The 22,701-nt window shown below is 39.4% G+C and overlaps 1 protein-coding gene across 1 annotated transcript in view; it reads left to right on the top strand.

Moving 5' to 3' along the window:
* SLC26A3 (solute carrier family 26 (anion exchanger), member 3) overlaps positions 1-22,701 on the top strand; it is a 37,250-nt gene that overhangs the window by 1,616 nt on the left and 12,933 nt on the right. Inside the window, exons 3-19 of the mRNA XM_012650310.1 lie at positions 504-614; positions 866-1,038; positions 2,344-2,508; positions 3,730-3,882; positions 4,582-4,664; positions 7,786-7,933; positions 8,029-8,142; positions 8,248-8,325; positions 11,948-12,043; positions 13,238-13,344; positions 14,466-14,535; positions 14,627-14,719; positions 16,003-16,098; positions 16,420-16,653; positions 18,048-18,102; positions 21,860-22,002; positions 22,132-22,197. Of these exons, the coding sequence (XP_012505764.1) occupies positions 504-614; positions 866-1,038; positions 2,344-2,508; positions 3,730-3,882; positions 4,582-4,664; positions 7,786-7,933; positions 8,029-8,142; positions 8,248-8,325; positions 11,948-12,043; positions 13,238-13,344; positions 14,466-14,535; positions 14,627-14,719; positions 16,003-16,098; positions 16,420-16,653; positions 18,048-18,102; positions 21,860-22,002; positions 22,132-22,197 (1,985 nt within the window). The remainder of the gene's footprint in view (positions 1-503; positions 615-865; positions 1,039-2,343; positions 2,509-3,729; positions 3,883-4,581; positions 4,665-7,785; positions 7,934-8,028; positions 8,143-8,247; positions 8,326-11,947; positions 12,044-13,237; positions 13,345-14,465; positions 14,536-14,626; positions 14,720-16,002; positions 16,099-16,419; positions 16,654-18,047; positions 18,103-21,859; positions 22,003-22,131; positions 22,198-22,701) is intronic.

Genomic DNA, 22,701 nt, shown 5'->3' with positions numbered 1-22,701 from the left:
TTTATGTGCTCTTTGGCCATGAAAAAATATATCTTTGGAGAAATGTGTGTTGAAATTCTTTACTCATTTTTAAATTGAGTTGTGTTTTTATTCTGGAGTTGCATGTGTTATTTTTATGTTCTAAGTACTAGACCCTCATGAGGTATACAATTTGCAAATAATTTCTTCCATTCTGTGGGTAATCAGTTCACTTTCTTGATAGTACCTTTTGAAGTACACATTTTTTAATTGTGATGAAGTCCAATTTATCTGTTTTTTCTTTGATTGCTTATACTCTAGGTTTCATTTCTAAGAAACCATTGTCTAATCCAAAGTCACAAAGATTACTACCTATGTTTTCTTTTCTAAGACTTTTTATAGTTTCAGTTCTTATAGTTCCATCTTTGATACATTTTGAGTTAATAAAGTAACTTATTTTTAAGGTCTTAAATACCAGAACCTGATGAGAACTTCTATGATTCCTCTTGTACGAAATAAGCACCCTGCTGCTTGTGTGTTTACAGGGTTAGCATTTGCTCTGCTGGTCAACATCTCTCCAAAATACGGGTTGTATGCGGCCTTTTTCCCAGGCATAGTCTACCTTTTCTTGGGTACTTCTAGACACATATCTGTGGGTAAGTCAGTTACTGGGTTGATTAATGCTCACATTGTTTTTTCTTTATGAATTTTATTAGCCATACATTATATTAATTCCAAACTGCATAATCCAGGAGAAGAATCATAGTCTCCTGTAAGAATTGGGACTGGGGTTTGGGAAGGAGGGCAGGGCTGTAGATGGCAGCCTTTTTATATGCCACGCTGTGTTTGAAAGACAATATACTTTAGGGAGGCACATAATGACCATAATTCACCTGCTGTTAATTAGGTCCGTTTCCAATTCTGAGTACGATGTTGGGAGCAGTAGTTTCGAGAGTAGCCATAGATGACAGTACGACTACTATGGACTCGTCGAATAGTTCAGCAGGTAATATTTCGTCATCGATGGAGCAGAAGGTGATGGTGGCTACAACAGTCACAGTGCTTTCTGGAATCATCCAGGTGAGCACTTTCTTATGTAACCTGCCACCTCAATCTGCTGGCACACATCTTTCTGTTTTTTCTCCCTCCTGCTACCGTTCTCCATCTTCCCTTTGGTTTGTGACCCTCCTTCAATGGCCCACAGGAAATAATTGAAGAAGGGTCACCATCATAACCAAATGGGGAGTGGTGGATCCACGCTGCAAATACGAGTGAATGTGAGTCTAGATAGAAGGAAAGATGGGAACAGGGAGGCACAAGTGGTGAGGAATGAAATTATTGCTTAACTCAATAAAATGCCTGGGAATTGATAGAGTCAAGAAACATAAATGTATGCAAGTAATAGTGACATTGGTGGCTTTGAAATTTTTTTCTTTCTAATTCCTCAGAGGCTATAATCTAGTTGGAAGGGACGGGGGCTTTGCACTTCAAGCTGTTCATATCAAAGATGTGAGGAAAGCTGAATAAGATTGTGGTGGGGCCTAAAGCCTCACTCCTAAGCCATACCCTGACACCATTGCTGAATGGACTTTTCAAGATGTTACCTAAGCTTATGGTTAATGATATTATCGGTTAAGACCATTTCTTAAAGAAAGAAAAGTCAATTTCTATAAGGATATAAGTGTGTGTCTTATTGATAATTTCATTAGTTCGTAATACAATTCTCAACCTAGTATAGAAATGGAACCCAGCTGGACTTTGTGTACCCACAGCTCTGGCTGCATTCTGGAGACATAAGTGGAAAGACAGACAAGATATCCAAGAGAAGGAGAATCCATCCAATTCAGTTTATTGCAAAACAATGAGGCTTTGGGGAAGGAATTAATGACCCTTACCCCCCAGCTAAAATTGAGCACTTCTGATGTCCAATGTGCAGTTAGGTATTTCTTAAACAAGTTGAGTAATTTTTTGATGAAATATGAATAGACACTCACTTATATAGCAACGGGAAAGTGTAACTTAAAATTACATCTGCGAATGTATGAGGGCTGATGGTAGGTAAGATTTTGCTGTAAAAGACATATGAGTGAGTCCTTCCTAAAAATATGGGTAGGGGGATAAGGAGGCACACTAGACTTGGAGACATACTAGACTTACATCCTATTTGAACACGATGTAACAGTCAACTTGGGGTGTGGGGTGGAAGGGAAGGAGAGGGAGGAACACTGGGTGGGAGGTATTCGGGAGGCAGATGCATCTGCTTCTCAAAGGCATATACCTACAGGTTGAGCCTTTACATTTTGAATCATTTCAATGTTGATCCCTTAGTTTGCTGAGGTATACTCCTATCTGCACTAACAAAGGCTTTTGTTCTTCTTTTTCCAGTTGATCCTGGGGGTTCTGCGGATCGGATTTGTAGTGATATACTTATCTGAGTCCCTAATCAGTGGCTTCACCACTGCTGCTGCTGTTCATGTTTTGGTTTCCCAGCTCAAATTCATGCTTCAGCTGACAGTCCCATCACACACGGATCCATTTTCACTTTTCAAAGTAAGTATTTCTTTTGCTTAAAAAATATTGAAATGCATGAAACTCACTATTGTGTTTCTTGGACTACTTTCCTTTAGTCCCTTTGCCATGGAACTTAACTACAGGTTGTGAAATTTATTCACATTAAGAAAAAGTAGCAAAGAGAACAACACCAAAAATTGACCACGTCTACCACACAGCTAACATAAACAATAAAAATTAAGTAACACTTTTCTTAGATTTGACTCAAGTATTTTCAAAAAGAAAAAAAAAGTCTAAGTATATTATCAAAAGCTTTACTATTTTGTCCCCAATTTTTAAAATTTTCTCAAAATCTTATTTTGAGAGAAGTTTACTAATTGAGTTATAATGTTTCCCTATTTCTCAAAAAGTAGGTCTCGTTCTTTTAGAATTGCAGCTCTTGGGCCTTTGACGCATCCCTGTTTAGAAAGCAAAAGGAAATTGACCAATATGTAGTTAGGGCAGTGTTTCTCCCCTCCTCCAGAGGATGCAAAGTAGAACAGATAGTGTTCTTAGTTCTTCTATCAAGACCGTCCTTGGGAGTCTGAGACAGAACTTGCTCCAAATTGGAACCAATGCTCTCTCACTCCCCTCCAGAACTATTCGAGAAGTGGAGTGTTCTAGATGCAACTTGGGATCCAGCTTGGGCCTGCTTGACCTGTCCTGGGCCCATGAATATGGAACCCAACTGGCTTTAAGAAGTAAGACCATGCATAGTGCACAGTTTCCCAGTTAGCCAGGAAACAGTTTTCCAAGTGACACGGACAGTCAGCTAAGAAATGCGAGGTGTCTAAGCCCCCCCAAAAAGGCCAGGAATTAAGGTGATATATGCTAAGAAAAAATATCAAAGATTAGAAGTTATTCCCTGGACATAATAGTGGGAATGATTGTGAAATAAAAAACAATGGCCAAAGAGACCTAGAAGCAGAAAAGACCCGTTGTATCCATCAGAATTTGACACTAGCCAGAGATTCGCAGCAAAAATGCTGGAAGCCTCCGCAAAGCAGTGTGTCACCTACACTATGCTAACTTCTCCTTCTCATCTCTCCATGCTAGTCTCTACAATTTCACATTCATGGTTAATGTGAACAGAACAGCAAACCGCTATCACTCTATGTCAGTCCTTTTGCTTCAATGTTTATTACCTATTTTCAGATAAGCATTGTAACCAAATTACACAGTAATATAGGACTTCGGCTTTTTTTGTTTTTATAACTATAGGTACTAGAGTCCATATTCACACAAATAGAGGATACTAATATTGCAGACCTTGTGACATCCCTGATTGTCCTGGCGATTGTATTTGTGGCTAAAGAAATAAACCAGCGCTTCAAAGACAAACTTCCAGTGCCTATCCCAATTGAATTCATCGTGGTAAATGATCATTTTAAGAATTCCTTTTCTTTTTCTTTCTTTCTTTCTTCTTTTTTTTTTTTTCTTTTTTTTGAGACAGGGTCTTGCTTCGTCGCTCAGGCTAGAGTGCTGTGGCGTCAGCCTAGCTCACAGCAACCTCAAACTCCTGACCTCAAGCGATCCTCCCACCTTGACTTCCCAGAGTGCTAAGATTACAGGCATGAGCCACCTTGCCTTGCCCGGCCCATTTTACGATTTTCTTTCATAGCTAGTCTAGTGCTTATATGTTGCATACACTTCACCACCTGTAGATCAGGAGGTTTTGGTGGAGCAGAGGCCACCTCTGTAGTTTCTGGGCATAATGTTTAGTATGATTTTCTATTCATTCAGAATTTAATAACTTCCTCTTGTGATTTTGGGTTTATTCTTTTCATGTAAGACAAGGAGGGTGCAGAGAGCAAGACCTTTATTTAGCAAGATGTGGTGATAGACCTATTTGAATTACAGCTGTGATTCCCAACCCTGGCAGCATGTTAGAATTGCCTCAGAACTTCTTTAAAAGTAACAAAGCCTGGACTAGAGATTCTTAGTTAACAGGTCCAAGGTTGGGTTTTGGCAATTGTTTGTTTGTTTGTTTGTTTGTTGTTTGTTTGTTTTCCCCAAAGCAAGACTCTAAGTTGCATCTCATATTTCTAACTTGGGCAATTTACAACTTTGCAGACTGTGATTGCAACAGGTGTATCCTATGGCTTTGACTTCCAAACCAAGTTTAACGTGTCTGTGGTTGGGGACATGCAAGAAGGGTAAGTGGGTCTCCTACTATGGCATTTCCAAGCAGTAAGCAGAGAGTTAGCAGTAGCTACAGGAGATGTACAATCTGAAATGCATTAATCCTCATCATAACCCTCCCTGCACCCTGCATCCGTGAGGAAGGCTAGCTGCTCTCCTTCTAGGAAGGAGCTACAAAGAATGTCAAGGTCCACAGTTCTTAATATCAGAAAGTTTCTTCTTGTAGAAGATCTCACAAACCAGACAAGCAGGGACTCAGCAGCAGAAACTCATACAAAAGTAAAAGTTAGCAAAGTAGTGAGAGTAGAAAAATAGGCAAAACAAACCACTTCTCCTCATCAAGAAGCACCAAGTGAAACCAGATTTCCTTGTCCATAAATTACTATAAACAATCTGTAATGCTTTGTTTGAGGTTCCTGCAGCCAAGTTTCAAAAGTTCAAAAGAGACACCGAAGGAATACGGGCATGCCGCTTGAGCAATCCAGATAGGCACACTCTGTCCTTTATCATGATCAAATTCAAAACAAGGCCAGAGCAACTTTTACCTCTGCAAAAGGATGGGCAGTCCAGATTGTACAAGGAATTTTAAATGTATTTCATTTAGTAGATTGAGAGGGAAGATCCGGTTTTGTGCTCTCTTTCCTCTAACCATAATATCAGTCTCTTCCAACGTACCAAGGAAAGGTTGTTTTCTTGTTTGTTTTTTTTTAAAAAGACCTCTCTCCCTTCCCATGCTTATTAACAAGTATTTGAGAATTCCAGAAATCAGCATTTATATGTATTACTGACTTAAAAACAGCCAAACTCTTCTAAAGCCAAATATACATATTATCTTTTTTAAAGCAAAAAAAAAAAATTTATTACCAGATCTTCATGTGTTATGCTTAATGAATCTCAAATATCACTTTTACTTTAAAAATCTTTAAAGTGGAAACTAGGTTGAAACTGAAAGACTAGTTCTAGGGTTTCCCTCCACCCTGCACCTTTCAAGTGATTATACTTTATTTAAATGTCTTGAGAGACAAAAACCAATATAGAAAAATAAATAAATGCAAAATCAAAGAGAATCTTTTCAGAAGGGTTTGTTTCTGTTTTTAGAGACAGAGTCTCACTCTGTCACCCAGGCTGGCATGGGGTGATCATAGCTCACTGGAGCCTTGAACCCCTGGGCTCGAGTGATCCTCCTGCCTCAGTCTCCCTCAGCTTCTACATTTATGGTAGCTGGAACTATGAATGTTAGCCACCGCACCCGGTTTCTCAGGAGGGTTTTCAAAACAAAAGATAAATGTAAGATCACTGAATTAAATCTTATAGACCTAAATAATAATCTTCTTTAGTAAATACATTTTAAATGTCAATGGTTTAAACACCACAAAGCCTGTGGGGTAGGGGCGGGGGTGGCCCAAATTTATTAACCATTACACTCTAGTGAGAGGCAGCATAACCTACCTGTTCTAGAGGCAGAGTGCCTGAGATTTGATTCTGACTCACTCCTTGAACTTGGACAAATTACTAAACTCTGTAGCTCAGTGTCCTTGGCTGTAAAAATGGGACTAGAATATTTCTAGCAATCACTTAGGATTCTTGTAAGGGTTAAGTGAGTCAATAGTGTGACTTGCTTAAGTGTCTGGCTTACAATGAGTATTCAAACTACACCACTCTTATTACAATTTAACACCTAAACGAGGTACTAGCATTTAATGTGCTTTTTACACTTTCATTTTTTCCCGGTGATGATTGAGCGGGCCTTTTAAATTTTTGTTAATTGCAAATAGAATATAATTGGAAGGTAATGATTCTTAATTATTGCTAATCCATTGTTAATGAGTTTGTCACCTTAGAAGTTATTTTGTGGAGTCTCACACACTAAATGCAAATAACTTGGCTGAAGAGAAGTGCTCTTTGAAACGGGAAAGGAAACACAAAGGGTATATTCAGAGTCCACAGGGATCCTGTAATAATAGCTAACAGGCACTTTATACTTTGCAGTGTGTGAATAGTATTCACATGTATTATTATATTTGAGCCTACAACAAAACTATGAAGGAAAAAGAACAAGTATTCTTATCTTCACTTTACAAATGTGGAAACTGTGGTTCAGAGAAGAGGGTAAGTGGCAGAGCCAGGAAATGAACCCAAGTCTTTAGGCTGTAAATCTCCATCACGTCACTGTCTGTGGTGTTCAGAGGCCAGACCAAAAGAATAATAGGATCCTGGTTATTAAAAAATAAAGCAACATTCTCAGCTAACTTTTGGATTTATAATGGCAACAGAGTGTGATATAGTAGCACTTCTTCAAAATTTAGAGCTGAAAATGTACTCCCATAGATATTCACAAACATGGAACAGCAATTCAGAAAAAGTTGATTGGATCCAATTAACCCACCTGCAGTAAGTTTTAGGTCAGAAACAGATGTCTATAGGAGCTGAGTATCTCAGTAAGTTGATACCGAATTTCAGATACATGCACCCAGCAATTACTAAATGTAATTTAACTGTTCTGAGTTCATGAGGCATAAGCACAGAAGTATCCTGTGTGAGTTGAAAGTTTCTCTGACGCTATGTCACTTTAAAGTGAAACCCACTTCCATCGGGGCCATGGTTGGCTCTAGCAGTTCTGTGGAGTGCAGGGCAGAGTCCAGGGCCCATCTGTTTGCCAGGGGTTTTCCATGAAAGGTTATTGTTATCAATGGGGAGAAGACTTTTTTGCTTTCCTTGTCTCAGAATTGTGTTTGCTCAAAGAGCCTCATCGTGGATAACAGTTGGAGGCATTGTGAGTGATGCTTTGCAACCCAGTGTAACAATACAAGTGGAATCTAAGACATTTTGCATGAAGCTTGTAGGAATATACATGCACATTATATATAATGTGGCTATACTGGCAAAATCATATCTAATTAATGACTATCATTAGATTGAATTTGCAATCTTTTATCAAATTCAGGCAGTATTGCTTTTCAACAACAAAAGAGCAGATTCCAAAGTTTTCAGTGGGGCTAAATTCTTGTAAATCTACTTCAAAGTGAGGCACAGCTCAGCCTAGATTGCCTTCATTCATTGATTTGACCAACAATTTTAATATATGAATTTCTAAGCAGGTTGGTGATATTCAGACTTGTTTAATTTCAATTTTAGATTTGATGCCCCTATCACACCTGACATGACGATTTTCTCATCAACCATAGGAGATAGCTTCGCCATTGCAATCGTTGGCTTTGCAGTGGCATTTTCGGTTGCCAGCGTCTATTCTCTCAAACACGATTACCATCTTGATGGCAGTCAGGCAAGTATACGACCTACCCTGGATCTAATTAGGCAATTTTAAATAATATCAATGGTGCCATTTCTAAAAAAGGTTCCTCTTTGTTCTGCTGTCAGGAGTTAATAGCCTTGGGTCTTGGTAACATATTCGGAGGAGCATTCAGAGGATTTGCGGGGAGTACCGCCCTCTCCAGATCAGCGGTTCAGGAGAGCACAGGAGGCAAAACGCAGGTATTTCAAGATCTCTGCTGCAAGGGCCGTCCTAGCATTAGTAACTGGGAAATCCAAGTGAGGGGAAATGTCGAGTTTGTGATGAGAATGTTTTTATCTTTACAGATTGCTGGACTTATCTCTATTATCGTTGTGCTGATTGTCATTGTAGGCATTGGATTTCTTCTGGAGCCACTACAAAAGGTAACACTACTCTCTCCTTGGATAACATCTCTCCTTTGGGTGATGTATCAGGGACTTTCGTTCTTAAACTCTGAAAGCACAAACTAAACTAGGAAAAATGAAGTACCTACGAACTCTTAAATACTCTTCTTAGCCAGTACGCTGTGGACCAAAAATGTTTCTTTTCCCCTGGCAGCATGTTATGAACGTAAGGAATGCAAATGCCAAACGGGTCTTATCTACTCTGCTCGTTGCATGGGTGTAGCCCCGAGTATAATTAATGTTGAAACAGGAAGGCACCCTGGCACTGCAGCTTCAACAGGGATGGACTAAAGTGAAGATTTTCTTGCAGGTTGAGGTAATCAGGCCCCCTCTATCTAATTCAGAGAGTGGTGCTACCAGCCACACAAACTGTTCTTAGGAATACGCCCTACAGCTCCTAGAGCTTTGGTTTGACTCCAAGACCAACACCATCAGATTGCAGGATGGGGGTGAACAGCCAGACACAGACCTCCCATCCTCTTCCTCATACTCCTCTGGCCATAATTTTAAGGGTTTGGTTTAATGCTTTGTAAACTGCTGCAGGACCCAAATTTTAAAAGCACTGGACCCTGGAAAAGATAGGATCTCTACGAAACAAAATGATGGTAAATACATTGTCCATTGTGGTTTTAATGTGATGTTGAGGTGGTACTTGGAGCACTGGTGCTGGAGTTGTGTTGGCCTACTTCTAGTCCTGGCTCCGCCACTTATTATCTGTGTGTTTCTGGGCAAATTACTTAACCTCCCTGAACCTCAAGAGCCCCTTTTATTAAAAAGGGAGGAGATCTGGGCTCCTGAGGTATACAATAAAATAAATAAATAAAATTTAAAAAATAAAAAAGGGAAGGAAATAGTACCTGCCACAGAGTGGCTGTGAAAGTTAAATGAGATAATGATGTGAAGTACTTAGCCAGAGGCCTGGCATATCATAACCACTTGATAAATGATAAGCATTATTATTAATATTATTATTATTATTATCATTCTACAAACTGTTACACTCCTGACTACAAAGGACTTAGAGGTATGATACAGCCCACCAGTGTCTATTGGCTGTTATCTAGGACTTTCCTTTCTGTTGGTTGGTAGCCAAAATGTGAATTTAGCCCCAGGTTTCTGGACTGCCAGAGTGGTCATCCCAAAGAGCCTCACATCTGTCTTCTAGCAGGGCAGAGTACTGTTTGCCAAAAAGATGCTAAACTACTGATTTCAAAGTGAATGGCATGAAAAGAGTCAAGAAGTCACCACTAAAGAAACAGAAGCATGTATATCTCAATAAAAATAAACACCCCCACACACACACTCACGCACCCCTATAGAGAGGAGAATTCTGCCCTACTGCGCTGCTGAAGCAGGTATGAGCTCTACCTCCCCACATCAATTTGAAGACACTGCAGAAATAATTACCATTTAAAATCCTGTCTCTTTCTCCTGAATAAACCACACTCCCATACATTGTCCAAGATGTTAGTTCAAGCCCCTTCTATAAAGGATCATATAAGAAGTTCTTTTTAGGCCAACGTGTCAGGAATGTCTTTGTTTCACTTGAACAGCTGCTTTGCTTCTTCTTATCATATGAAGGCAAAACAATGCATAATAATAGCTAACAATAAATATTTATTTAGTGCTAAGCGTCAGCAGAGTTCTAAGCATTTTATAAGCATTTGATCCTTTATATTAAATGCAGGATGGATACCAAGTTCCGGGGAAAATTACCCCCCTTTCTCTTCTATGGTTTCTCAACACCCTGTGATCTTTACTTTAAAAAAGTACTCTATTAGCCAGGCGTGGTGGCTCATGCCTGTAATCCCAGCACTCTGGGAGGCTGAGGGGAGGATCGCTTGAGTTCAGAAGTTTGAGACCAGCCTGAGCAAGAACAAGATTCATCTCTACTAAAAATAGAAAAAATTAGCCGTGCATGGTGTCACTTGCCTGTAGTCCCAGCTACTCGGGAGGCTAAGGCAGTAGGATCGCTTGAGCCCAGGAGTTTGAGGTTGCTGTGAGCTAGGCTGACACCGCGGCACTCTAGCCCAGGCCACAGAGGGAGACTCTGTCTCAAATAAATAAATAAAAATAAAAAGTGCTCTATTGTGTATGTAAATTATTTCAAATTGTTTTTCCATGGAGTACTGATCAGGTAGGAAATAATGCCTAATGAAAAAATATGAATATGTCTCTTCTGACAGGTGTTCCTTGATCTATTTTATACTTACATAAAAGTCCTGCAAAAGGGGGATCCTATTGTATAGAATTCTCCGAACCCTTCATTCAGCTACCACAATGGTGACATCTTATTTAGCTTTAGTACAAAATCAAGACCAGTGCACTGACATCAGTACCGTATGGTTAAGTAGATGACAGACTTTAGACAGTTTTCACCATTTTTTAACGGTCATTCACTTGTGTGCCATTTCTTTTTTAAAGTCACTTTACACCATATTTCTTCTAAACAATGACCTCTATTCTCCGTGAGTAAAACTAACTGCTTTGATATAAAATTATAAAAGTTAACTTGTAAAAGTTAAAAACACCCAGATTAGTTCAACCATCTTCAAAATATGAAAATAAAACCTGTATTTGGCTTTTCTTTGTACACTGTATTTTCATGGTATGAAAGCAGTCAGTATATAAATTCCATACTCATTTAGAATGAACAGCTCAAACTGGGGGTTTGGGGAGAAGGGCATGATCCTACCATTGTGTTAAAATCCAAAGAAGGAAGAGAGTATACTTAACTATTCAGCATTTTCCAGCGTAACTACCATAATTCCCTCAAGACAAAGGATTGCATTCTGGCATGTGAAGAATCAGAAGCCAGAAATGTGGCTATGGCAGAGCTAAGTTTACAGCCCAGAGCACTCAGTGAATCCATCGTGGTGGAGGGTGTCAACATCAGGGCTGCTTAAAAGAGGCTGTGTTCTGAGTGGTTAGTACTGGCTTGGGCAATATTAATTCATTAGCTCATCTACTCATTCAACGACTAATTATTAAGCCCCTCCTATAAGCATTTGCCACCGTGGGTTCTGGGGACACAGCAGATAATAAGATGGCTATGGTTCATGCTGTCCCAGAGAGTCCATCGCAAGTCGTCGTCAACCTTTCCGTGATCGTTAGCTTCCTCTTACAAAATGGCATGATTGCTAGTGATCATCGAAGGTTCGAATTCTCATTCCAGGCCCTCAAGCTCCCCAAGCCATTTTTTTTATAAAAAGCAACCCCCATCTCCTTGACTCCAATAAACAGACACACATTAGACTATCTCTGCTTGGGAGGAATTTGTCACAGTGATTTTCTGCCATAGATCTTAAGATCTGCCTTTCTTTGTCCAAGGTGCAGGCTAAGTGCGATCAGATCATCCATGGCATAATCACAAAGAGCAGTCCAGCCCTTGTCACTTTAGTGGGGACAAAGTCACGAATGAGGACAGGTCGGAGGCCCAGTTCTAGAGTGTCTTGCATGGCATCACACACCGGAAAAGGGTGTATCCCTTGATACGCTCTGAGGCCCTCTAAAGTGGTCACTTATCTACAGCCTTCACCTTTGTTTCTACATGGTTTATTTGATTAACTTAAAGCACATCTGGTGTTTATGTTTTTCACAGTCTGTCCTGGCAGCTTTAGCACTCGGAAACTTAAAGGGAATGCTGATGCAGTTTGCTGAAATAGGAAGATTGTGGAAAAAGGATAAATATGATTGTGTAAGTAGACGAAATTGTATTTGAAAGAGAGAGAAATCACAATGACATTTTAATACTGATGTGGAATGCATATTTATATTGTAAACTAAGTGAAATTTTGTTTCTAGATAGCTATTCAAAATAACATTAGTTTATTTACTATCTTTAAATTGCATACTCTTGGCCAGGCGTGGTGGCTCACGCCTGTAATCCTAGCTATCTGGGAGGCTGAGGCGGGCAGATTGTTTGAGCTCAGGAGTTCGAGACCAGTCTAAGCAAGAGCGAGACCCCCATCTCTATTTATAAATATATATATATAAATTGTATACTCTAATGATCGTTCTATGGGATTTTAATTTTAAAAGATGGGCTATTGCAAGTAGGAAGTGCTCCATGAAACACTAATGTAGAACTTCCTTAGGTCTGTTCTAAAAGTTCATGCAGCCATCCTGAATGCTGCAGAAACTCTCTGAATTTTAGGGTATGCATGGTTTCTGTTCTTCATTACATAATGTATTTGTTTCCAGAAAATCTCTGAAGAATTTCAATTCTGAACATTTCTTTTGGAAATACTCTTTTTTGGGGGGAAAGTCTTCCCTTGTTTTCAATCTGCCTTGCTTGCTGTAAGAAGCAGAGTTCATAATTTTATCAGGGTCAAAGTCTGTGGTGTGAAAATGCTTGTTAACATACTGTATGGTATGGTAAGAACATAAACCAGTAAACAACACTTGGTTCACTTTTGTTCCTGATAGATAATTGTGGGGGATTTTAATACCCTTTTGGCATGCTAAAATTCTTGTAAAAGATAGTAGCCATTGATTAAATCAATAGACCAAGACTAAGAGATTAGTATGGGCTCTCCCAGTTCATTTGCTGCTTTTAATGAACAGCAGCTGGTTTTGGAATTTTTTTCCTGGGGCTGATAGACTCAATCCCACTTTCTTGACTGGTTCAGGGATGGGATTAGAAAGGGATACAATCTCGTTGGATTTTTTCATATTTGCTCACATTTCTGTGGTCCAGAACCTGAGCCAGCAGAAATGAGCTCTTTGGGACAAGTGTCTTCTCCTGTGCTCTTTGCTCCCTGGCCCAAGATGACAACTTCCTACCTCCAATTTTGGCCCTAGAAGTTCATGCTTTTTCATATCTCTGAACCTAAGACATTGTACTTTAATCAAAGTAAATTGTAGTATATGTGTTGTTTTCTTTTCACAGCTAATTTGGATCATGACCTTCATCTTTGTCATTGTCCTAGGACTCGGGTTAGGTCTGGCAGCTAGCGTGGCATTTCAGCTGCTAACCATCGTGTTCAGGACCCAATTGTGAGTGCTTGTCATGCATCCTGGTGGGCTTTGACCTCTGCAAATCAGAAGACAAAAAAAAAATCATCACTGGTTAAGAGAAGATAGGTGTGCATATCTCCCAGGATTGGCCTGTACATCATTCCTTATGTTGCTCTCCCAGGGCCTGAAGGGCGAGAGAATGGCCCAGTTTTGGCGTGTCAGCCCAGGGGAGGGACCTGCTGTTGGTCTGCTCCATGCTTTGATGCCAATTCAAAGAAATCATATAAATCTCCAAGTCTGTTTGCCCAGCTGTAAACCAAAAGTAATTCTCTTCTTAGCAGGTTTAATGTCTTTGCCTTAGACTTGTCAAACATGGGAATGTGTTAGCGGAGGGCTCGCCCTTTTCATAGGTTGTTAGATTGTACTCTCACCTTAAAAAGGCATGGAGCTGGATCAGAAAACATCTTAAAGTCCCCTCTCCCCCTAAAATTCCACAGAAGTCATTTGGAATTCTTGATTCTTAAGAGTTATCCAGTCCAAGCATCATTTTGATTTTTAAATCTCTGCCATATAATATCATCACCATGTGGTCACTCAGCCTATTTTGGATTACATGGTGTGACAGAGAAATAAAGCTCCTTGGGAACTAAGACATTCTGGAGCAGGAGTTGTTGTCATAGTTACAGTTAATCCCAGACTGATGGAATACCTTTGTATTGAAATACTCCTACACTCTTTCATTCATTTATATTTTCACTCGATTCTTTACTGAGGACCCATCAAACAAACCGAGAGACAAACCGAATGGTCATAGGCAAGTCATATTGCTTCTCCACGTCCTCATCCATACAACTGGGTGGTCCTATCTGCCTTACCTCACCAAAGTGATATTCAGAATCAAAATGGCAAAAGCATACGGAAATGCTCTGTAAACTGTAACGTGGCAACTGGCAGGCATTGTTTTGGCAGCTTTGGGAGGACACAATGATAAGTAAAACAAGGTGTTTGCCTTCCAGGGTCTCTCACAGCATGATGCTTCCCCAACCTTTTAAATTTTGAAAAGTGAGCCTGCTTTGGTATGCTAGAAAAAAATCAGTGTTAGCCTTACAGGGCTAATAAACACGCAGAGTGATTTACTTGATGTTGTTCTTTCCCTACAGTCCAAAATGCAGCACACTGGCTAATGTTGGAAGGAGCGACATCTATAAGAATAGAAAAGATTATTCTGATGTAAGGGAAATTCATTTTTTTCTTTGACTTGCTAAATGATATTAGTATCAATCTAATAGGCACCATTTGATATTATTTCTCTGCCTTACAGATGTATGAGCCAGAAGGAGTGAAAATTTTCAGATGTCCATCTCCTATCTACTTTGCAAACATTCGTTTCTTTAAGCAGAAACTTTTCAATGCTGTAAGGTTTGGGGTTATTTAACTTTAAAAAAAAATTCTACTAAATATCTGGGGATGAAATGTTTCTTCTTTAACAAGAAGGTCATTGACTTTATGTATGGTGTCGAATCTGGGTTGTGTTAGTGTTTTTGTTCCCCATGTCCCAGAGGAGGTGAAACTACCTTATAGGGGGTCTCTTACTATATTGAGAAAATAAGCCTCTTTGAATGAGTTCCAATATAGAATCCTTTTATCAAATCTGCTATACAGTAAAAAGATTTACCATAAGGTTTTGGGCTACTGATTTTTAATAAATATCAATCCTACAGACTTTCTTTGGGCATCAACTTCAGAAACAAGGGAGCAACTACTATTTAATTGCATCATTAAAGAGATTCATGATAGCAGTTGTAAATGAATATTTAACACTAAGTAACAGTAAATACTGAGGAGCCCTGGAAAATTGGAGAGAAGATGACAAGGAAGCAGTCTTTAAGGTTAAGAAACAAAAGCTCAGTATTCACTCTTGAAATATGCCTTTTGATCTACTCTATACCTTGCATAGAGCTTCTGCCTTTAGCCCTATTATTATTAGTTTGGTATGCATCAGATATTTGTCTATCCAACTGTTTTTTTACAAAAATTGGATCATATTGTATTTATGGCTTTCTATACTACCCTTTTCACTTAATCTAGTATCTTTCTATCTAACTACATTTTTTTGTCAAAGATCTTTTATTACACAACTTGATCCTCCTTTCTTATTACTGGGGAGCTAAATATTGCAGCAAAATGAACACATTTGTGTTGAAAAGAGGAACATAAAGGTTAGCCCCAAATATAGTACTAAAATTATAAAATAAAATTATATAATAATAATTATAAAATCATAAAAATTTTAGTAAAATAAAAATAATATAGAAGCAGAATACCATGTAGGTGCCACCCACACTCAACAGATAGAAAACATAAAATAAAATCCCCTGAGTTATGTAGGCTTAAAGCACAAATTCAAACTTGTGCTTTAGATTCAAATAGGGTTTATATCCATTTGTGGATAATTTATGGATAAATCCTGGACTGTACAGACGTTTTTGAATGTTGATAACTGCAGACAGACTGAGCAGACCATGGGTATGACACAATGTTGTTGCTGATTTTGTTTAAACTACTTTTAAATTTTATCACGAATATCTTTATTTTCTGTCCCAATCCCTCAACTCATCCCAGTGAAAGTTATTAGAATCATGCTATATAACTAGCAGAATATTCAGTACTCTTGTAACACAGCAATGGGTTTCCCAGGTTGGCTTTAGTCCACTTCGCATTCTACGCAAGCGCAACAAAGCTTTGAAGAAAATCCGAAAACTACAGAAGAAAGGCCTGCTGCAAGTGACACCAGTAAGTTTGTTGACTACATTTCTGCACATTATAGCTAAAAGCTTAGGAAAGTATAATTCAAGGTGTTAGTTCCATTCTTTCAAATGAAATGCCAGACAAACAAGGTATTTCATGTGTCAATTAATGTCGTATTTTTAAATGGCATCTGTGAGGGTCTCCCTAAAATCTTAATTCTCCTGGGAAAAGTACCAAAGACAAATGCCTGCAATCCCTCTGTTTGACCCAGCTTTGAATCTGTGCTTCAGAAACTCGCTGGTTATCCTTGACAGACACAATGTATTTCTCGCTCAGAGTTACCGTGCTTGTTATCCTCTCCTACAGAAAGGAGTTATATGTACCATCGACAGCATGAAAGATTCCGACGAAGAGCTGGACAACAACCACATAGAAGAGCTGGATCAGCCCATCAATACCACAGACCTGCCCTTCCAGATTGACTGGAATGGTGATCTTCCCGTCAACCTTAATGTCCCCAGAATCAGCCTCCACAGCCTCATTCTCGATTTTTCAGCAGTGTCCTTTCTGGACGTTTCTTCAATGAGGGGTCTCAAAAAGGTAATTTCTTTTTTCTTAATGGAAACAACCATGACCAAAGGTAAAAATTATATTTGTGGAAGGATGCTCCTTTAGATAAGACACATGTAGTTAGAAGTCAATTATTAATATAATCTTAGAGTGTAAATTTCAGTTGTATGCTGTTTTCAAGTCCTCGTGGGCGTTGTATCTAAATTATCCTGAAATCAGAAAAGATCTGGAAAGGTCCTGGGAAAAAAATGGAATAGTGGATCCTTTTGTTTATCCACATCCATTGTAAGCTGATGAAATTTCACTCAGCTATTAAAAATATGTCTCAGCAACAAAAAACCCAAGTAGACATAGGAAAGAATAAATGTCACATGTGATTTAAAAACAGGACTGAAACAGATTGCCATCTATTTTCTTTCCATAGTTTTGTCAGCATTTCTAAAATAAATTAGTTTCTAACATAAATGCAGACACATATGTAAAGAAAGTTTAAGAAATTCTACATCTATCTCTTTTGCTTGGAGTTTTACAAAAATCTCCCTAAATGAGAGCTGCCCTGAGATAAGACCTATTCAGCATGGGTGAACTTATGAAAAATCAGAAAACGGGATCAATTTAGTTTCCTTCAAACTTATCTTTAAAAAATTTTTTAACATCACGTAACTCTCAAGTCTGCTTGCTTTTTCTTGTCTTTCTTGGTCTTTGTTTTTGTTTATTTTAGCTTAGGAGAAAAAAAATGCACACACACATTTACTTTTTGATCCTAGCAGTATAGCAAAAAGGACAGGGACACTGACTCGGGTTTCTTCAAAGCCCTAATTCTTAGTTCAGTGCCCAGCAGAGGTTCTAAAAGTGTTCGTTGATGATGGTGATGATATTAATGACCACCTAACTTGATCAACAGTATCAGCTCTTTTTCTTACCTTATACGATCTTACTCATATCGCTACTGGTTTTTGTTCTTAGCCTGGAGACCAGGAAAATGGATAGAGTCCAGTCACTGTGCACAGGAATAAGTAACAACTTATGGGCCATAGAGGTTTTTTATTTGTTTCTTTGTTGTTGTTTTACTTTTTGTAGCTAGAAAGCTCTAGTTGAGATCACTCATAGAAGATACTGTTTTAAAATTAAATCAGAATTGTTCTTGTGAGTTTAAGGCAGAACATTTTCCCATAATAATTCCCTCAACAATGGTCATTTTTAGCTTCTTACTGAGGAGGAGGGCTCTTTTATTTGGGTATATTTCTTTCTGTCACAGAACCTTGCTTTTAACTTTGGTATCTCTTTATACTATTATCTCTTTTCAAAATGTAAAAGGTTCTAAAAGCAATATATCACCTGTCAGATGTAGTTATGATAGTTTTCTTTCCATTTCTGACAAGCTGAAAATGTTCCCTAAGGGAGATGTACTTTCTTTTTGACAGATATTGCAAGAATTTATCAGGATCAAGGTAGATGTGTATATTGTTGGAACTGATGGTAAGTTGTTTTATTTTTACTTTATGTTCTGACAACCACTTCAGGCTCACTGCCAACTCTCAATCTAGACAGCCTCTCCAAACAACAGGGATTTAATGTGATCATCAAGAAAGGAGTCCAATTTGCAGGCAGGCCAGTAGAAACCCTTATGGAAACAGCGGCTCACGCCTGTAATCCTAGCACTCTGGGAGGCTGAGGTGGGAGGATCATTTGAGCTCAGGAGTTCAAGATCAGCGTGAGCAAGAGCAAGACTCCATCTCTACTAAAAATAGAAAAATTAGCCGGGCATGGCAGCGCAAGCCTGTAGTCCCAGCTACTCAGGAGGCTGAGGCAGGAGGATCACTTGGGCTCAGAAGTTTGAGGTTGCTGTGAGCTATGATGATGCCAGTGCACTCTAGGCAGGTTGACAGAGCAAGACTCTGTCTCTAAAATAAAAAAAGAAAGAAAGAAAGAAACTCTTATGGAAACAGAATCTTTATATTGTAGTTGTGTTGATATGTAATTAAATGAATTTTACAATTTGAATCCTAATTTAATACGCAGCAAAGGAGTGAATATGTTAACCATTTTTTACTCTCAACTTCCTGAAAAAGCAGCCTTGTTTTCTGTCTCTCTCTTTCTCCTCCTTTGCACTCCTCAGCCCATAGCAACTTGGTTTCTGCTTCACCTTGCTAGTGAGGTAGCCCTTGCAGAGGTTATCAGTGGTATTCAGATTGTCAATATTTTTTGTGGTGGGGAGGCCCAGAGTCTCTCTCTGTAACCCAGACTGGAGTGCAGTGGCAGAACCATAACTCATAGCAACCTCCAACTCCCAGGCTCAAGCAATCCTCCTGCTTCTGTCTCCCTCCCCAGTAGCTGGGACTACAGGTACATGGACTATACTCGGCTAATTTTTTCATTTTTTGTAGAAAGGGAGTCTCACTCTTGCTCAGGCTGTTCTTGAACTCCTAGCCTCAAGCGATCCTCCCGTTTCAGCCTCCCAGAGTGCTAGGATTACAGGCCTGAGCCACTGCGCCTGGCCAGACTGTCAAGATTAACTGCCTCCATGTCAGCCTCCTTCAGCTGGAGCTTACGTTAGCATTTGCTCCTTTCTTTGGCATTTGTCTTTGAAACTCTCTCCCTCCCTGACTTCTGCGGGACTATTCTTCTGCTGCACCTCCTACCTCTCAGAGAGCTCCTCAGTTTCTGACATTGGCTCTTCTCTCATGCTTTGTACCATCAGTCTTCCCCAAGCTTCAACCTTAAACTCCATTCAGTACTCCTAATTCCATGGACTCTTTGTAGTCAATCTCCTCCACACTTATGACTTCAGGTGTATTTACAGGTTAATGGATCCCCAAACTATACCTCCAGCCCAGACCTTCTGAGCTGCAGACCCATGTACTCAACTGTCTGGATGGCCCCCAGGGACACATAATTAAAACTAAACATATGACCCTCCCTTCCCAAACTACTCCTTCTCCTTTCCTATCTCAGTCACTACATCGCTACGCACCCAGTTGCCTACCGTAGAAACTCGGAACCCATCTTTAATTTCTCCTTCTCTCCTTCCCTCTACCTTCGGTGGGCCACCAGGGCCTATAAATATTTCCTCTTAAATCAGTCTCTTCCTCTCCATTTCCACCCAGGCCTTCTGGAAGGACTTTCTAATTAGTGTTGTTTTCCATCCCTATAATGTTCTCCCATCCCATTTACTGACTAGAAATTTCCTTCCAGAATTTTTCCTATACTAACTGAAGACTTCCTTGCTTCTCCAGGCAGAGCACCGGGTCTTCACGCTGTTTGCATCTACAGAATACACACAAATCACATCATTCTGCATTTCTGTTTGTCTCTTCCAGGGCGGGTGTTAGTCCTGTTTACCTGCTTATTCCTAGTCTCTTGCCTAGTTCCTAGGACATGACAGACATCCAGTAAAGACTTACTGAGCACCTACTATTTATCAGGCACTGTTCTGGGTGCTGGGGATACAGCAGTGAATTTGACAAAGCCCCTGCCCTCATGAAGCTTACAGTCTCATAGGAAAGACACATAATAAGCAAATAAAAACATATTTCAGGTAGCACTAAGTGCTGTGAAGAAAAAAGCAGGGTTAAGAAACAGAGCAATGGAGATGGTGCTGTTGTAGGCTGGCAATCGAGGGTGTCCATATAGTGACATTTGCACAGAGACTGGAATGAAGTGAGGGCATCAAACCTGACAGTATCTTAGGAGGGAGCATTTTAAGGAGGAGGGACAACTGGTACACAGGTGCTCAGGAGGACAAGAAATTAGCATCTTTAATCTCTCCCTCTCTACTGGCTCCTATCCCTAAAATCTCCAGGTATCTTCCAGTTCAAGACTTCCTTGTAAGTAAAAATATTCTCTTGATCCAAATAACCTTTCAGTCTACTAAACAATTTTACTCCTTCCCCATCATGGGCAAGCGTCTATTCCTGCTGTCTCTGTTGCCCGGCATCCTTTTCAATCTTTAACAAACAGCATCACCTTCCTTCCCATTGCATGCCACCCACCTCCCTCCCAGGTTCTGGTGACAATGTCCTCCTCTCTCCCTCTCCCTCAGTCACTGGGAGGTCCTGTCTGTGTTGAAAGCTTGCCTGTGAACAAACTTTCCCACCTCTGTGCTTTCGTACCTTCTCTGTCTCCACCTTTCTGCAAATCCTAGGCACCTTTAAATGGTATCTACTCTGTTCAGTTTTCCTAGATCCCCACCAAGAGGAAACAGTCTTTACCTACTTTCCCAGAATATCCATAGTTCATAATCTATATCTCTCTTATTCATTCAACAAAAGAAGGGAGGACCTACTGTGTGTTGGGAATTACATTAAAACTAAGAAAACAGGCTGGTCCGAAGGTAGTGAGTTATCTCACTTGATTGTTCACAGTTAGTTACAGATTGAACTCCTTGTTCTACTACTTAACCCCTCTCCTCACTACTGCACTTGACTAGTCTTAAAAAAAAAAAACAACTAAGAATAAAGGAAAAAACTAGATTGTTCCTTGCCCTCATTATTATACAACACTTTTCCTTTCAGTACTGTAGTTATATATAAATGTTCTATCTTCCTTGAGGGCAAGATTCAGGTCTTATTTATCTTTTAATTCTTCTTCTTACTCAGCCAGAGTTTTACACATTGTAGATATCAGGTAAGATTTGGTTGAGTGATTTATGCAAACTAATGCTGATTAGTGCCTACAAAAATGAGATTCCCGAAGTGACTGGAGAGGTAATGTAGGTGCTAAAGAATATGTTTTCTAATAAAACCCAGCAGCTTTGGGAAAATGGGCTACAGTTAAGTCACTGGTAAATAATAGATCTGGCAGTCAAGAACCACAGCATATCACTGATCCATAAGTATTATGTTCTATTTTGGCAGAATCCCAAATTTTAATAACAAACCACACTCGATGCTCCAAATGATTAAGTAGGGAGATTAAGTCACGAGGCTCCTCCCCAAATGAAAGTGGATTAATTTTCTTCTAGGAACTACTTAAGTTTTTCCTATTTCAACCTTTTCCTTCTTCCTTTTCACATTAGGGCATTCAATGTATTTTTTATTAGAAAGGCAGCCATTAGTTCCAGAAGACAACACACTAATGATACACCAATATTGTACCAGTACAATCCACAAACACTAAACCAAACATCGATGAAATGCATATTTGCAAATGGAAGTCCAATTACCAGCCTCAAGGGGAAACCTGTGGCCAAACAATTACTTCTTTCTAAGGGTTATCGTTTCTTTTCCCTCTTCAGATGATTTCATTGAGAAGCTTACTCGCTGTGAATTTTTTGACGATGAAGTCCAGAGCTCAATATTTTTCTTAACAATCCATGATGCTATTTTGCATATTTTGATGAAGAAAGATTACAATACTTCAAAGTTTAATTCCATTCAGGTACCAGCTCTTTGATGACTTTCACATTTGTATAACCGATCATTTATGCTTCCTAAATTTCCCTTTATTTTTCAACACCTAAGAAAAAACAAATTGGTCCCTAATCCATCGTTCCATTCTTTTTCTCAGGAAAAAGAAACGAAATCTGATTTTACCATAAATACAAATGGAGGATTACGTAAACGGGACTTTCTGGTAAGATTCTTCAACAGGGTTATCTTCACCTGGACATCACAGCAAACAAGTAGAAGCAGGGAGGCCTCTCCCAGCATGCTGCAGAATGTCCCTCACCTGTGCAGGCCTCTGGGCCTCACCCTCAGAAAACCAGCCTCACAGGGGATTTTGAGGAAAGTAAACTCAGACCACAACAGAAAAAGATGAAAAATAGTGATAGTAGATTTCTATTAATGCAACAGTGAGAGTAACTTTTTTTTTTTCAAAGTACTTACAACAGTGCTCTTATTCTGGCCTTGTAACAATCAATGAGGCAGGGAAGGTATTGCTCTATTTCCATTTACAGATGAATCAGTGGTAGAGGTGAGACGCTAATACACACCTCCTGCGGTGCATGGGAGGTCCCTAGCACAGTGACAGCACAGCAATTAAAGTGAAGTTTCTTTCCTTCCTTACTAGAATGAGTTGCCAATTTATCATTTAACTAGTTTCGTTTCAGTTTAGAACACTCATTTCTAGAACATT

Source organism: Propithecus coquereli, unplaced genomic scaffold (assembly GCF_000956105.1).
Source record: "Propithecus coquereli isolate 6110/MARCELLA unplaced genomic scaffold, Pcoq_1.0 Scaffold32, whole genome shotgun sequence".
In the NCBI taxonomy this organism is placed as follows: Eukaryota; Metazoa; Chordata; class Mammalia; order Primates; family Indriidae; genus Propithecus; species Propithecus coquereli.
The sequence above is the reverse complement of the archived record's forward strand: the minus strand, read 5'-3'. Positions and strand labels throughout refer to the sequence as shown.